Genomic DNA, 13916 nt, shown 5'->3' with positions numbered 1-13916 from the left:
CTGCTGCTCCCCACGCCCTTTTTTACTTGTATACTTTGGGCATTTATTAAATGTTGAAAAATAGAAATTTGCAGGGGTGAATTTATTCCACATTCTTACAATTCAAACAATTAATAGTTAATTTACAATTACAATACTAATACAACATCTTTGCCTTATGATTGTAGGGGTAATGTAATGGTCCACTTTGTTAATGTTTGAGTTACAATTATGGGATTTCAAATCCCTCTTCAATTGCTAATTTATGACACAAACCTACCTTCCTCTAGTTTCAAACTCGCTTCAAATGCTTTCCAAATATACTACTTGCTCCTTTCAGTTATTCAAATACTTATCTTACTCCTTTTTTTGTCTCATTAATCACTTACAACTAAAAACCCAAACCAGGTTACAAATTTGAACAAGGAAAAAGAGATGCCTTCCACTCATTACATCATAAATTGCAATACCATAATTAGATCAGACACCATCCATTCATTAAAAGCCATTAACATTGTCCCCTTCAAATAACCAATAGCCAAACAAGTCATATAAAACAAAATTCCATAACCAAAGGAATAAGCTTGATCAAAATTATAAAGCAGATGTTAGTGTTATGAAAGAAGCATGATTTTGATAGGAAGAATCTGAATCAACTCTACTCATGCAAATGATTAGTGAATAGATGGTAGTTGAACTATTCATATGATTGAAACAATTCCACTCTTGGTTTATGCCTAACCAATGATCAATTGACTCAATAAACAACGAACATGTGGTATTGCAAATTGCAATTCATATATGGCTCACAGCTTCAAGAATGGCATCGTGAATCAGATTCTATCTATAGGAGCAAAAAATTTAGATTATATATATTTTTTAAATCTTAGATTTGGATTTATAAACATCTTTTGCACTGAGCATTAGCTGTTTGATTGAACGATCAGGAGATCAGAAGTCCTACATGACTAAAATCCCCGAGGAAATGAATGAAATATCCATATCTACGGTAGGATTTAGGTTGGTTGATCCAGATTCAGAACCTGTAGCCATGCAAATGCTTAGCCCATCTTCTAGCCATGTAAGGATCATGGTAATCCCAACCCTCAACACTGCTGGTCCTTCCACCAACAATGCTGATAGCAGTGTCTCTGTCGCCATCATCTGTTTCCCTTTTATCCTCTATACTCACCATCGTTTCCCCTGTTTTGATGCATTCATCATTTCCTCCCTCAACATAGCTATACCCCACAGACACATGTACACACTCGCCCAAGTCCAACAAAACCCTTCTCTCTTCACCCCCTCTTAGATCCCCAAGCCTAATGATCTTAGCTTCCTCCCCAATTCTCAATTGAATGTCTCTAATCACACCTCCCAACAACTGTCTTAGAAACTCTTCAAATTCATGCATGACAAAGCCATTAGAGGTGCCAAAGCCAAATCCCACATGAAACCGATGTATTGGAATAGGCAATTGCAAGTTCATTGCATGGTATGATCTTGTTGGGCTATCAGACAAGTGCAAGATGCAGGACTGCGGATTCTTATGTGCACGATCTTCAAGTATCTTTATCCCTTTCTTAAGCCCTTCAATTGGATCAGCTTGCCCCATGTAGAAAAGACGATCAATGACTTGTAACGCTGATCGCTTCCCATAGGATGTCATGCGCCTGAGAGGGAAGACGCGCGCTGCAGCAGATGAGTATGTCACAATGGCCAAACGATCAATTGGTCGGAGGGAGAATACCACTAATGCCATGGATTGTTTTAGAAGCCTCAAGTGTGGCCCATTGGGGCTTGCAACCAGTACCATGTCTGTAGCTCGTGGATGTGTCAATTTTATGCAGAGATAGGCAGGTCTCCTATTTGAGGAGGAGCACATGTAGGAAGGTGTTTGTCTAGGTTGCAACAATAAAGATGATGATGAGGAGCTGCTGAAGTGATGATGATGGTGATGATGGTTTGAGTTGTGCCCAATGCCCGGCATTTGCAAAGAAGATGAATGTGAGCAGGACTGACGCCGAAAGCAGCAGGGGTGAGTCAAAACTGCTGGTTGTAGGGGAATCAGAGCTAAATCAAGACGGGGATGATTTTGTGTGTGGTCAGGCTCGATAGGGTCATCATCATCATAGCGTGCTGAGCGAAGGAAGGAACGTCTATGAACCCGGAAGGTGGCAATGGAGTCATCCAGGATACGGAAAACAGGGTCACTTTGGTTGCAAGAGAGGGAACATGCAGGTGGGTTTAAGTTGCGCGGTAACTGGGTCCAATGGGCACGGCAAATAGGGCAGGTGATGCTACCATGGCGAACATTGGAGGATATGCAGGAAAAGTGGAATGCATGAGAACACTGAGCTGTGAAAATAGCTTGCCCTGGGCTGCTGCCAGAGCTGTAACTTAGAACCTCCAGACATATCGCACATAAGTTCTGCTGCAATGCGTGAATAGCAGTATAAGAAAATCTGATGAATGATTAAGAAATAAATTGATTGATATTGTTATCATTCTCAAGGATCCATTGCACAGATCTAAAATGGACAATATAACTTTCTTTGGTTACCGAAGTCAAAATTACTATATAAAATCACTAGAAAGGTATAGGTAAATCTCATAGTTCAAACATCTGTAAATATTGATGATTAACAGGTCAATATTCAAATGTTCAACCTCCAATTAGAATTTTCAAATTGCAATGGTACAATAGTATACAATGATTCAAATTAATATGGAATGAAAATGCAAATATGAAAATATGAAAATAAAATATCAAGGATGTTCTGGTATGTTAACTATATTCTACTCCTAATTATCACTATAATGATTGTTTTAGGATAAAGAAGTTAATGTAGATTATGAAATAAGAGAAAATTTAATAAAAATGAAAAGAAGATGAAATCAGGTGGATGGGTGCTACTTTTATAATTTGTTTTTTGTCCAACCATGATGTCACATTTGTTGGAAGATGCAGACATCTGGGTTTTAATACAAAATTTCTGCTGAAATTTTTAGAATAGATTATAGTATTTGTAAGTGAATCGTTCTAAATTGGACAGCATGCATACGTCCAGACTAGGAATTTGTTTAGTTTTCAATTTTATTATAACCAAATAAAAAAAAATACAGTACCACATATGTCAACATGAGAGTAATTCAAAGGGAGCAGAATAGTTGAAGCTGGAAGTGTGGAGGTAGGAAATGATGTGAGGATAATGGGTTTTTGCCGGTGGTGGGGACAGCTGATTATGGATCTTTGGGTAGGTTGAATTCACATGCTTTGTTTCTTCAATCAAGCAAACTTTTTTTTTAATACCCAGCTGTTATTGGAGCTGGAAATCTAGAGTTACAACACAATAATAAAAAAAGTTGCCTTGTGAATCCAGAGAATAAAGGAATTTATGAGAAGCGAAGGCAAGTTGGTAACTTTGCACAGCTCAAATAGCTTACTATAAACAAGAGATCTCTCATATACACCGCGGTCAATGGTGAGATGAGAGGGCATTGGATTCCAGGAGTGTATACTAGTCTACTTTTTTTTCTAGTTTCGCAAAATAACATTACAATGCCTACCCTTTTGAGCTCTTAACTCTCCTAATAGTATAGGTAATTTCCCTGGACAAGAATGAAAAAGTTTAAAGAAAAAAGAAAAGGAAATGTTGAATGTAGGTACCTTAGAAGTAAGGTCGTTATGGTTGGTGAAGGATTCTGCTTCAATTCCGGCTTCAGCTTCCGACTTCCTCTTTGGCTTTGTGGGTGACACCGACATCTGCAGATTTTTCCATTAACACGACAAAATATTAGAGCTGTCGTCCACTAAGAGATGGGAATTTTTTTCTTTTTATAAACTCAAAAGAGAAGAGCTGTGATTCAGAAACGATAGAAATTATAGTTGAAACCCAAAAAAAACGAAGTTAGAAATTCGCAGCAGACAATGTAAAGAGTAAGACTGCCATATTCCATAGAAAAGGGATCTTTAATTAATCCAACGTTCATCTGATATGGAAGATAAAATGGAGAAGGGGAGCTTAGCTTACACGAGGAGGGCTATTCCTGGAGAAGGAGCCGCATGCAGCAACCATCATCTTCCTGGCTGCATTTTTGAGCTTGGAAGAAGTTCCTGATCCTACTCCCATTGCCGTCGGATAGTGAAAAAAAGGGGATAGATGGGGGAAAGAGTAAAGACAAGTCTGGCAAATCTGCGAAGATGTCCACCACTCCAAGTCCCTTTGCTGCTGCTGTTGTTGTTGAGCCTCCACTTTTGTATTTTCGTTTTTTAATTTGGCACTTAGTATTTCTATTCTTCTCTCTCCCCTCCCCCTCCCCCTCCCCTCCCCTGCGCTGCATGTAGAGAGTAGACCCATATATACTTGTACACGCCACACCTTCCTTTACCTTTACATTGCTCGACGGACGACAACCCCTTTTTTTACGCGATTCAGGAATTACCCGTAATTTATTTCATTGACATACATGCATATATACATATCTGACAACTTATTTCCGTACTAGTACTAGTAATAATAATAATAGTAGTATTTATTCTCACGTACTTTAATTGCTTAAAAATAATTATGTAATAATTGTTCATAAAATAAAAGATAATTTAATATTTTAACTACCGCATTGTTTAAATAACTAATGTAGTTTTGGTTAGTCTATTTTGGAAATTATATGTTTTACATATAAAAAATTGTGATTATTTGAAAGTCATATTAATTGAAATTTTTTTTCAAAGAATGTGATTATTGGATTGGATTATAAATAATTTTTTACATGAATGAAAATAAGATAATCCAAAGAAACAAGGTAAAAAAAAAAAAGGTGGGGAGCAAAGCTAATAAATGCAATAAATAGATTGTTGAATAAGTGCAGTGCAGTGCAGGGACCACTTTTCAGGCTTGTCTTTGTTAATTTGGCGTTAAAACAGTGCATATCATATCTTTTGAAAAAGTAGCAAGGAGGCCAGGGCTCGGCCCTCTTTTTGCAACTAGTATATTGGGACCATAGTAAAAAAAAAAAAAAAAAAAAAGGTAAAGTAAAGTAAAGTAAAGGACCGTTAGGCGTTCGATTTGAATTTGAAGTCGAGGCACAGGCAAAGGCAATTTACCAAATTAAAATCCAATATCTCATGATGGCCGGTTTCTGGTCTTTGGCCTTTAGGCTCCCTGTTGTGGGTGCCGCCAGATATGTACATATATGCTTTTCTTCTCCTTGTTGCCTTGCAGACTTTAAAACACATGGGCCCTTCCAACTACACAAAATACTAATGGGGACCCCAAAACATTTATCTTTAAACATGTGTGTATATATATATATACCTCTAAAAGCATGCTTGATCATATTTTTTTTTAACTTAAAAGTTATTATAAAACTCTTATAAAAAATAATAATTTTTAAAATTAAAATAAAATTATTTAATAAATTTTTTTTATAAGTTATAATTTTTGTTAAAATTATCATAGAAGGTATTTTTTTTAGAGGATAATATTGTAATTATTTTTAACAAAGGAGGATATTTTTGAAATAAAAATAAAAATTTTCTTGTATTTTTTAAAAAAAGAGATAAAAAAGTTCTTCATTGGAGTTTTTTTTTTAAACTTTTTTTTTTAATTTATTTTTAAAAAAAAAATTATTTTTTTAAAAGCTTCTCAAAAGATATGTTTGACCTGACTTTTATTTTTAAGAGATAGATAAATTAAGAAAATACTAAACCAAACATGCACTAAGTCTGACGCAATTAGTATATAATGTCCTCTGCTAATTGACACACAAAATACATATAGTATTTGATGATTTTTTTTTAATTGGAGGAAGGAAGAAACCCTATTCTTAAAGCGAGAAAATTATACACCAACCACTGAATTAAATGTTCGGATGCATATAATATTTGATGATTATCATGTTAAGTTTTAATTTTGAGCATCCGAATAATCAAAATTCAAGACACCGATTTCCTAGAAGCCAGAAAGGGCCTTATGCATTAAAGGATATTATTGAGTTTTGACTAGGGATCTTTTCAAGCCTTGAGACATATGCCAAGGCTTTTAACCATCCTCCTCCTCTCCTTCTACCTCAAAAGAAGTAAAAAGGAAAGGTTGCTGCTGTCTGCTGCCTGCAACATCAACATCTCATCTCAGTTGCTACCTAAATGTCTTTGAACGAACCAAAACAAAAAGGCAGTCTGTTTGCTTACTTGAGGTCGGGCAATTGACCATTTCAAATCCTCTCCCATTTTTATTTCCATAAATCAAAAGATTCTTTTATACACGCTTCATCACAACATTCCTACAGTCACTAATTTTCATGTCACAATTGGTTTCACCATTTCAAATTTGACAGCTTTTAATGTTCAACACCCATTGGGAATCACTCGTGTGCTATGTACTGACCAATTACTTCTTGCCTTCAAACCGCACAAACCACAGCAGTTATATAACTCCAACCAGTCGTGGATTTTGATGCTCATTATAACTAATTGCCGCACCAACCAAATCCCAGATGGATTCAGCAACTCTATTTTTCTTCAGTTTCTCACAAACTACGATAAAGGTATAGTTGGGTCCCCTTGAATGCAATCCACCCCGCTCGTACGAGGTGGTAGCATAACTCGTAGCATTTCATACATCTCTTCAACCTGAGGATGACATCTGTCCCCTACGAAGAATACATGATTCTTTCCTTTCACTTCTACATAACTAAACCCAGCAACTTTCTTCACTTTCCTCTCCTTCATCATCTTCCTTACTCGGGCAAACTCATTCCACTTCTCTTGCGCTGCATATACATTAGCCAAGAGAACGTAGCCACCAGAGTCAGTAGGCTCTAGCTCAATTAGCTGTTTACCAATGTGATTTGCTATTTTATCGTCCCTATGCAATCTGCATGCAGCAAGCAATGCTCCTAGAACAGCACCATCGCACTCACTTGGAGGCATTTTGTTCACAACACTCATGGCCTTCTCCACTTGTCCTGCTCGACCAAGGATGTCCACAAGGCAAGAATAGTGCTCAGCCCTGGGTTGTAAACCATACATGTGACTCATTGAATCAAATAGCCTTTGACCTTTCTCTACAAAACCAGCATGGCTACAAGCTGACAAGACTCCTACAAAAGTGATCTCATCCGGCTTGGCACCTGATGTTAGCATGGCTGCAAAAACATGTAATGCATGCTTACCATATCCATGGTGTGAATATGCTAATATCATGGCAGTCCATGACACAAGATCCTTAGCCTTTAGACCTTGAAAAGCAAGCCTAGCTGAATTGAGATCCCCAATTCTTGAATATGCTGAAAGAAGAGTTTTAGTGAGTGAAATGCCATGCTCAAAGTCAAACCCCAAACGAAAAACAAGAGCATGAGCTTGCCCGACCTCTAAAATGCTATTGCAGGAGGTCAACACGCTAGTGATTGTAGTCTCATTAGGCCTGAAGCCAGAACGAAGCATGAGGATCAGGAGGCTGAAAGCTTCACCTTGAGCTCCATTTCTTGAATATCCATCAATCATGACATTCCAAGCAACAATGTTCTTATTAGGCATCGAGTAGAAAAGCTCACTAGCTTTAGGCATGTCCCCTTGATCAACGTATGCGGTTATCATGGCATTCCATGCGGCTATGTCTTTGCTTACTGGCATCTGATCAAAGTATTCCCTAGCCTGTTTTGTCATCCCGTTTCTTGCCAAACCCGAAACCATACTTGTCCAAGAAATCAGGTTTTTTTGGGGCAAAGAATCAAATAATTGAATAGCCAAGCAGACTCTGCTAACCTTTAGACAGGCAGAAATCATGATATTCCAGGCATACAGATTCCTTTGAGGCATCTGGTAGAAAAGCCTAATTGCATCATCAATCCGGCCATTGTCAACATAAGACTTGAGCATAGCTGTCCAGGCAACAATGTTTTTGTCAGGCATTCGGTCAAAAACATGGCGAGCTTCATCAATTAAACCGTTATGTGCATAACCCAAAACTACCGTTGTCCAAGACACCACATTTTTCACAGACATAGGCATTTGCTCAAAAAGGAGACGACCCTCTGCAACTTGCCCTACTGCAAAATACCCAGAAATCAAACTAGTCCAGGAGAAGACATTTCTGTCAACCATATCATCAAAAAGTTTACGAGCTTCGGGTAGACGACCGGCTTTCACGTAGCCGTGGATCATTGCGGATTCAGCAACAATGTTTCTATGGGTACGGGGCATGGAGGTAAACAGCGCCTCGGCTTTGGGAAGATGATTATTTTTCAAATAAACAGTGATCATGGAAGCATAAGAGGCGGCGTCCCTATGACTTTGAAGCATTTCATCGAAAAGTTGCTTTGCTGCTTTGACTTTGCCACGGCGACCAAAGTCGTTAATCCGCATATTACACTCGCGTGTATATGAAGCAGGTTTTGTTACAAAGATGTCAGTATGATGTCTGATTGGGTGAGCAGAAAATAAGAAATTGAAATGAGCAAAACGTCTGATTAAGGCGGGGAGCTTGGAAAGATGGCCGCTCATAATGGCGTAGATGACCAACCAGTTAACTAGCAGTGCTGTAGTAGCAGTATTTTACTAATGAATTAGATTAAAGATTGCGAGCATTACCAGAGAAACTGGAGCGGATTGGTTTGGTATGGTTTGGATTCAAAGGCTCAGCCTTTGGCATCCTAATCTTATTACTAATATATACATGCTCGGCAATGTCCTTACCTGAACATTAATACCTTTGGTTTTTGATGAAAACAAATCGGATTTCCATGCACCAAGTCCAAGATTATGGTAAACATTAACGTTGTAAAGGAATCTCGATTTGCAATTTGCATGGAAAGGAAATACAGACGCTTGAAAAGGAAAGATTCCCGTGTAACCATGCACTGAATATTTATAAGGTGTTCAAAGCAAGATTGAATCCCCGTGGCAAATGTTATGCCAGTTTGTATTCGATTTTGAATGTTAAAAACACCAAACACTGCATATACTACTTCTTTCGGCTTTAATTAGAACAGCAAAAGATTGATCAAAATGCTAAACCCTAAATCAGTAAGAAGAGTTAAGTTAGTAAAAATCTTCCACAGTAAAATATCTAGTGGAGACAATACAAATTTCACAAAGTTTGATCAAGTCACCATTGATGGTGGCCAGCCCTGAAAAGTAGGTGCCTCTGCCTTGGATCTGATTCTGGCAATCTTTAGTAGCATCAGCCGCACTATTCATCCCTTGTACCATCGTGTCTAGGGTGTCGGAGTTGAAGTCATTGTTAGCCGATGAAAGCTCAGATACGGCCTTGTTGCTGCAGCTTTGACATATTTGGAGGCGATTGCGGTCCACAGGGGTGGTGGCATTCTTAAGAAGGCGAGCTATGAGGGACTGGGCGTGGCTGGCCTTGGTTTGAGCCAAGCGTAAAGCGGCATTGGCAAGGTCACCGGCAAGGGCCCGGGGGCCACCTGTATTGAAAGTCTCAGCACAGAATGCGTAGTCGGAGGTGTGGTTGCACACCTCCTTCACAAGCTCCGTGCCATTTAAGGGAGGGGCGATGATGAACAAGATGAGCAGGCAGAGGTGAGCGGGACTGGGACAGGAAGGTAGAGGATGATACCTTGTTCTTGCCATGTCTTGTTTCACAGATAATTCGGTTTGCAAAATTGCAAAGTTAAAAACTAACTTTTATTGGGCTAATCGGGCTGCAAACTCTACTGCAACCCACTAGACAGGGAATGGGCGGGCTCGGAGTCCAGTGTGTCAGACGACGCAATTATTGATACCAACGACTTTACTACTATCCCCTCGTGATTCCAGCTTGAAAGTGGGCCATGCTGGTTGGAGCCTTTACGTGCTGCTCTCGAACCCGAACCAATCAACACTGACAGAGAGGAAAGCAAATAGTGGTTGATGGGTGATCGTGATACCACATGACATGGGCCCGTTGCCACCCGTTTATTTAATTAACTAATAATAATAATAATACTGAAGGACTTGTTCTAAAAACAATAATACTGAAGGACTCCTAAGCAAACTTCGCCCTGTGATATCATTTTTACCAACAATACAGCTTAAGACCAAAAATTGTCACCATCCAACTTCCCTTAGTTGAACCAACTGCTCCCATGTGAAAGCCAGAACACATGTGACTGACTGTCTATCAACTTCGCGGCCCAAAAACTATCAGCAACAAAGTCACAACTGCATACTACAGGAGATGCCATACATACTCTAGTATTACATTGCAATAATAAGAACACAACCAAGAAGCTAGATTACCAATCATTTACAAATACACCTGCAAGAAACCGAAAACAAAATTGACAATGTATACAAGAATGAATTCAACCCAATACCTCTGAACAGAAAAACCTACAAAGAGATGTGTAGAATTGTAAAAATTCATGGGTCACCACAAAACTTTAATATAAGGATATCCCCATCAAGGCTTTCTACGGATTGATGTTGCAATCTCGCAAATACATATTATCATAATCTACGTACTTTGCCCAATAATTTTTATACTTAGGTATCCCTATCTCCAGCCATGGTTTCAAGTTGCCATTATAGTGTATAACAGCAGCTCGTTCTACCTCCCTCTGGTTTACATTAGGATTGTACCCAAGCCCAAGCACATGCCAAGATCTGTCAAGCGGATATGTGCGTTTCCAAAATGTTATCAGACCAGGAGGCAGTGTCCCCAACTTCCACAATTGCCTGTCATGATTCTGCACACAAAATTTACTTGAAAATCAAAAACAGGACAACACACCAGCATAACGCTATGTACTTTTTTAAGTATAGGGTATGTCCACAATGAACCCAAAAACACTCAATTTAAACTCCCAACCTAGTTTTTAGCATTTATTAAGGCACTCATAAAAAAGTTAAATCATATTCATGACTCTGACATAAATAGGTCAAAATTTCAATTTCATGCCTATTTTAAAGTTTAGCCAGGATTTGCACATCACTTACCAGCTTCTGCCATCTATGATATACCTCCGTGATGTTTTGCCGCCTCCACTCCTCCAAATCAAAAATATTCATTCCATAGGCCCATCCACAGGCATGTGGGTCGAAGTTCTTTGAGATGAGAGGATTTGAGAAGTTGAGATACCGATCAAACCGATGGAAGCTTTCTCCACATGTCTCAACAGCACCATTGACATTGCCCTTCAAATCCAGGGACCAAAGACCACTAATGTCCTTCCGGACTACTATGTCATCATCTAAGAACAACACTTTATTCAGTTTCGGGAAGATCTCTGGTAGGTAAAACCGTAGATGGTTCAGGATGGACAAATATTTTGGGTTCCGGAACTTCAGATTTGAATCAGAATTGGCCCGATGTGCTCTGAAGTAATAATCAATCATGGAAGGAGAACCTAATTGCTTAAGGACTGGACTGTAGCTTGAGTTTAACCATGTAAATTCTTCAATGTTCTGGACCTGTATAGTGGCTTTCCCTGGTGGATTATTTAGAAACCACATCCTCATTGCTGCATAATTAAGCCTATCCGTAACAATGTGGAAAACATGATTTGAAGGGTGCTGCCAGGAATTCAGTGAATTTGATAAGTTCAACATGTCAACCAAAAGCAGAGGGATCAAATGTCAAAATGATCATATATCAAGTTACTTTATACGCACACAGCCATGCACACATATATAGTTTGACCGTAACTTCCCAAGAAAATGGGTGAAAAATAAAAAATAAAATGATAATGGCAATCTAAGATTAAGGTGATAGACCATTTCTCTTTCTCCTGGCAACTAAAGCAAGTACAAACTAAGTATTTATAGGAGAGTACATTCACCTTAGCATGGGAGACAGTGGAGTTTACAACAACTGCTGCTGCTAGTACATTATCCGAGAAAAGTGCATAATGGTACAGCCGGGGGTCTTCTAATTTCTCTTGATTTAAAAAGTTCTGTTGTGAAGAATTCAAAGTATAATACTCAGTGGTAAGACGCAAAGGCAGGCAATGAAGACCCTTGGGAAGGGTTTTTGCAGTTAATTGTGTCAAAAACATGGTCTGTTTTTTGTGGACTCGGAGTTGCTCTTCCGTTGAGTGGAGCATAGCCCGAAGCTTCTTTACCACAGCAGCACAATCATCTTGAATCTGCTTACCTTTTTCTAATGATTGTTCCATTGCTTTTAACTTATCAAAGGCACTACAAAAATAAGATCCATATTAACAGATTGAAGCAATGTGGAAACCACATTCTATACCTAAAATGCTTCAAAAACTTAGTGGCTGAAAATGAAGGGAAAAAAAAAAAGAAAAGGGATGTCCGATAGTATTTGACAAATGATAAACAATGAAGAAAGTTTAAACAGAGTGCAGTTGTCATACGTTGAGAAAGAAAGCTTACTTCTTTGGCAGATCAGAGTCCTTGGTTGCATCACCAAGAGCACGTGAAACTTCCTTAATCCGCAGTCGAAGCTCCCTTGTAACATGCTGGTTGCTTTTGATGGCTGGAAGGGAGAGGTACACTTTCGCGCGGATGAGCTGGTCTTTGAGATGACGTACCTGAGCATCTACCGGTTCAGCCAGTCTGCTGGTTTTGTTATCTGAATGCTCTTTCTGATCAATGTTGCCAGCCAGTTGAGTGGGTTGTTGCTCAAGCTTTGTACCCTATAGATAGAACAAAGAGGGTAAAATTATTAAGAAAAGTCCACATTGAGGTTCAGAGTTCCTTTTACTCGGAAACTTGGAAATGTGCACCATTAAGAAAGTGGTTTTAGGTGTAGTGAAACAAATATTTGGAAATGCAAAGCAATTACGCACATTTATAGTTGTTGAAAGCTCAACGGCATGCTCTGAACAGGTTGCGAATATGAAGAAATGAAAGGAAAAAGAAAAGGGAAGAAATTACCAAGTGGTGAGATGCATTGGGATGGGAATCGAGGGGAGTGGTGAGATTGGCAGGAGCAGGGTCGGTGACCTGTCTAATGGGGTTGTGTAATTGGGGTTGACGTTCTTCATCTGTAGCAGAAAGCACTCGTGTTGATTTATGCTCCCGGGTCTCTGTGACTTGGAAATCAAACACCATCAATTCACATTCGCATTGCCCAAATTAAAAGTAAATTACTTTTTTAATTGCAGGAGAAAGAAAGAAAGAAGAAATTGTCTACCTTTACGAAAAGAATTGTTGGAGTGGTCAGAATATACGATTCCAGCGGGTTCTTTGATGGCGGTGGAAGTTTCCTATCACCAAAACTAGAGATTGAAGGCTGTAGATCTGAAATCAATCAACATAAATAGGATGGCTGGATCTATATTAGTACCTGAGGAAGAACATTGAGACGCCTGGTGTCGCCAAGCAGCGTCTGCAGAAAAAAGAAGAGATTTAGATTATCTTGTTATTACTGCATCATTCTTATTGTGGACGCAAGCAAAGGAACTTACAAAAGTTGCAACATCATCAAGAAAATCGCGCCCAGCTGCAGGAATTAGCGTTAAAAAAAGAATTGAAAAGAAAGGAGGAGGAAAAATGAAAAGAAAAGATATAATTAAAAAGAAAAAGACATACAAGAAGAAGGATTGAAGGTGGCGACCCTATCAGTGTAAAGAAAGATGGGAGCAATGACGGTAACCGACAGCAGACCCAACACCAAATGCCTCACCTTCATGTTTTTTTTTTTCTTTTATTTTTTATTATTTTGACAACAATTTTGACATTTCTTCACCACAAGAAAGAAAGAAAGAAAGAAAGAAAGCGAGAGAAGCCAGTTTCTGTGCTAGTATTGTGTTGGCAGAGGAAACAGGAAAAGAAAAAGTACAGCAGGTAGACGAGGGGGAGGAGTCTTAGATGGGATTAAGTGGAGAGAGAGAGAGAAATGGTTTTTTATTTTTAATATATTTATTATTTGGAATTGGAATTTTTCCCTATTATTTTTAATTCCTCAGTCAATGGTCAATCATAGCTGTTGCCTGTTGCCTGTTGGTGTTGGACAACTTTT

At 38.7% G+C, this 13916-nt stretch overlaps 4 protein-coding genes across 6 annotated transcripts; all 4 read right to left on the bottom strand.

Moving 5' to 3' along the window:
- On the bottom strand, window positions 829-4319 carry LOC18597375. Of its 2 annotated transcripts, none has more exons than XM_007026373.2 (3): window positions 4014-4319; window positions 3650-3745; window positions 829-2410 (listed from the first exon to the last, which is right to left on the bottom strand). In XM_007026373.2, the coding sequence occupies exons 1-3, from the start codon at window positions 4110-4112 to the stop codon at window positions 1016-1018; spliced, it is 1590 nt and encodes a 529-aa protein (XP_007026435.2). In that variant the 5' UTR covers window positions 4113-4319; the 3' UTR covers window positions 829-1015. The 2 variants fall into 2 exon arrangements, with proteins under 2 accessions (XP_007026435.2, XP_007026434.2); XM_007026372.2 differs by having other exon boundaries at window positions 829-2413; window positions 4014-4318.
- LOC18597374 (pentatricopeptide repeat-containing protein At2g35030, mitochondrial) lies at window positions 6187-8777 on the bottom strand. The gene has a single exon (XM_007026371.2). It carries the CDS (start codon window positions 8483-8485, stop codon window positions 6518-6520), a length of 1968 nt encoding a protein of 655 aa, XP_007026433.2. The 5' UTR covers window positions 8486-8777; the 3' UTR covers window positions 6187-6517.
- LOC18597373 lies at window positions 8872-10102 on the bottom strand. Its single transcript, XM_018123062.1, has one exon. The coding sequence runs from the start codon at window positions 9575-9577 to the stop codon at window positions 9023-9025; it is 555 nt and encodes a 184-aa protein (XP_017978551.1). The 5' UTR covers window positions 9578-10102; the 3' UTR covers window positions 8872-9022.
- Window positions 10189-13787, bottom strand: LOC18597372 (probable galacturonosyltransferase 4). 2 transcript variants are annotated; one of them, XM_007026368.2, is made up of 9 exons: window positions 13487-13787; window positions 13363-13397; window positions 13242-13283; window positions 13089-13161; window positions 12830-12987; window positions 12326-12588; window positions 11767-12124; window positions 10925-11500; window positions 10189-10674 (listed from the first exon to the last, which is right to left on the bottom strand). In XM_007026368.2, exons 1-9 carry the CDS (start codon window positions 13584-13586, stop codon window positions 10399-10401), a joined length of 1881 nt encoding a protein of 626 aa, XP_007026430.1. In that variant the 5' UTR covers window positions 13587-13787; the 3' UTR covers window positions 10189-10398. The 2 variants fall into 2 exon arrangements, with proteins under 2 accessions (XP_007026430.1, XP_007026431.1); XM_007026369.2 differs by having other exon boundaries at window positions 12830-12981.

Source organism: Theobroma cacao, chromosome 6, assembly GCF_000208745.1.
Source record: "Theobroma cacao cultivar B97-61/B2 chromosome 6, Criollo_cocoa_genome_V2, whole genome shotgun sequence".
Lineage (NCBI taxonomy): Eukaryota > Viridiplantae > Streptophyta > Magnoliopsida > Malvales > Malvaceae > Theobroma > Theobroma cacao.
The sequence above is the reverse complement of the archived record's forward strand: the minus strand, read 5'-3'. Positions and strand labels throughout refer to the sequence as shown.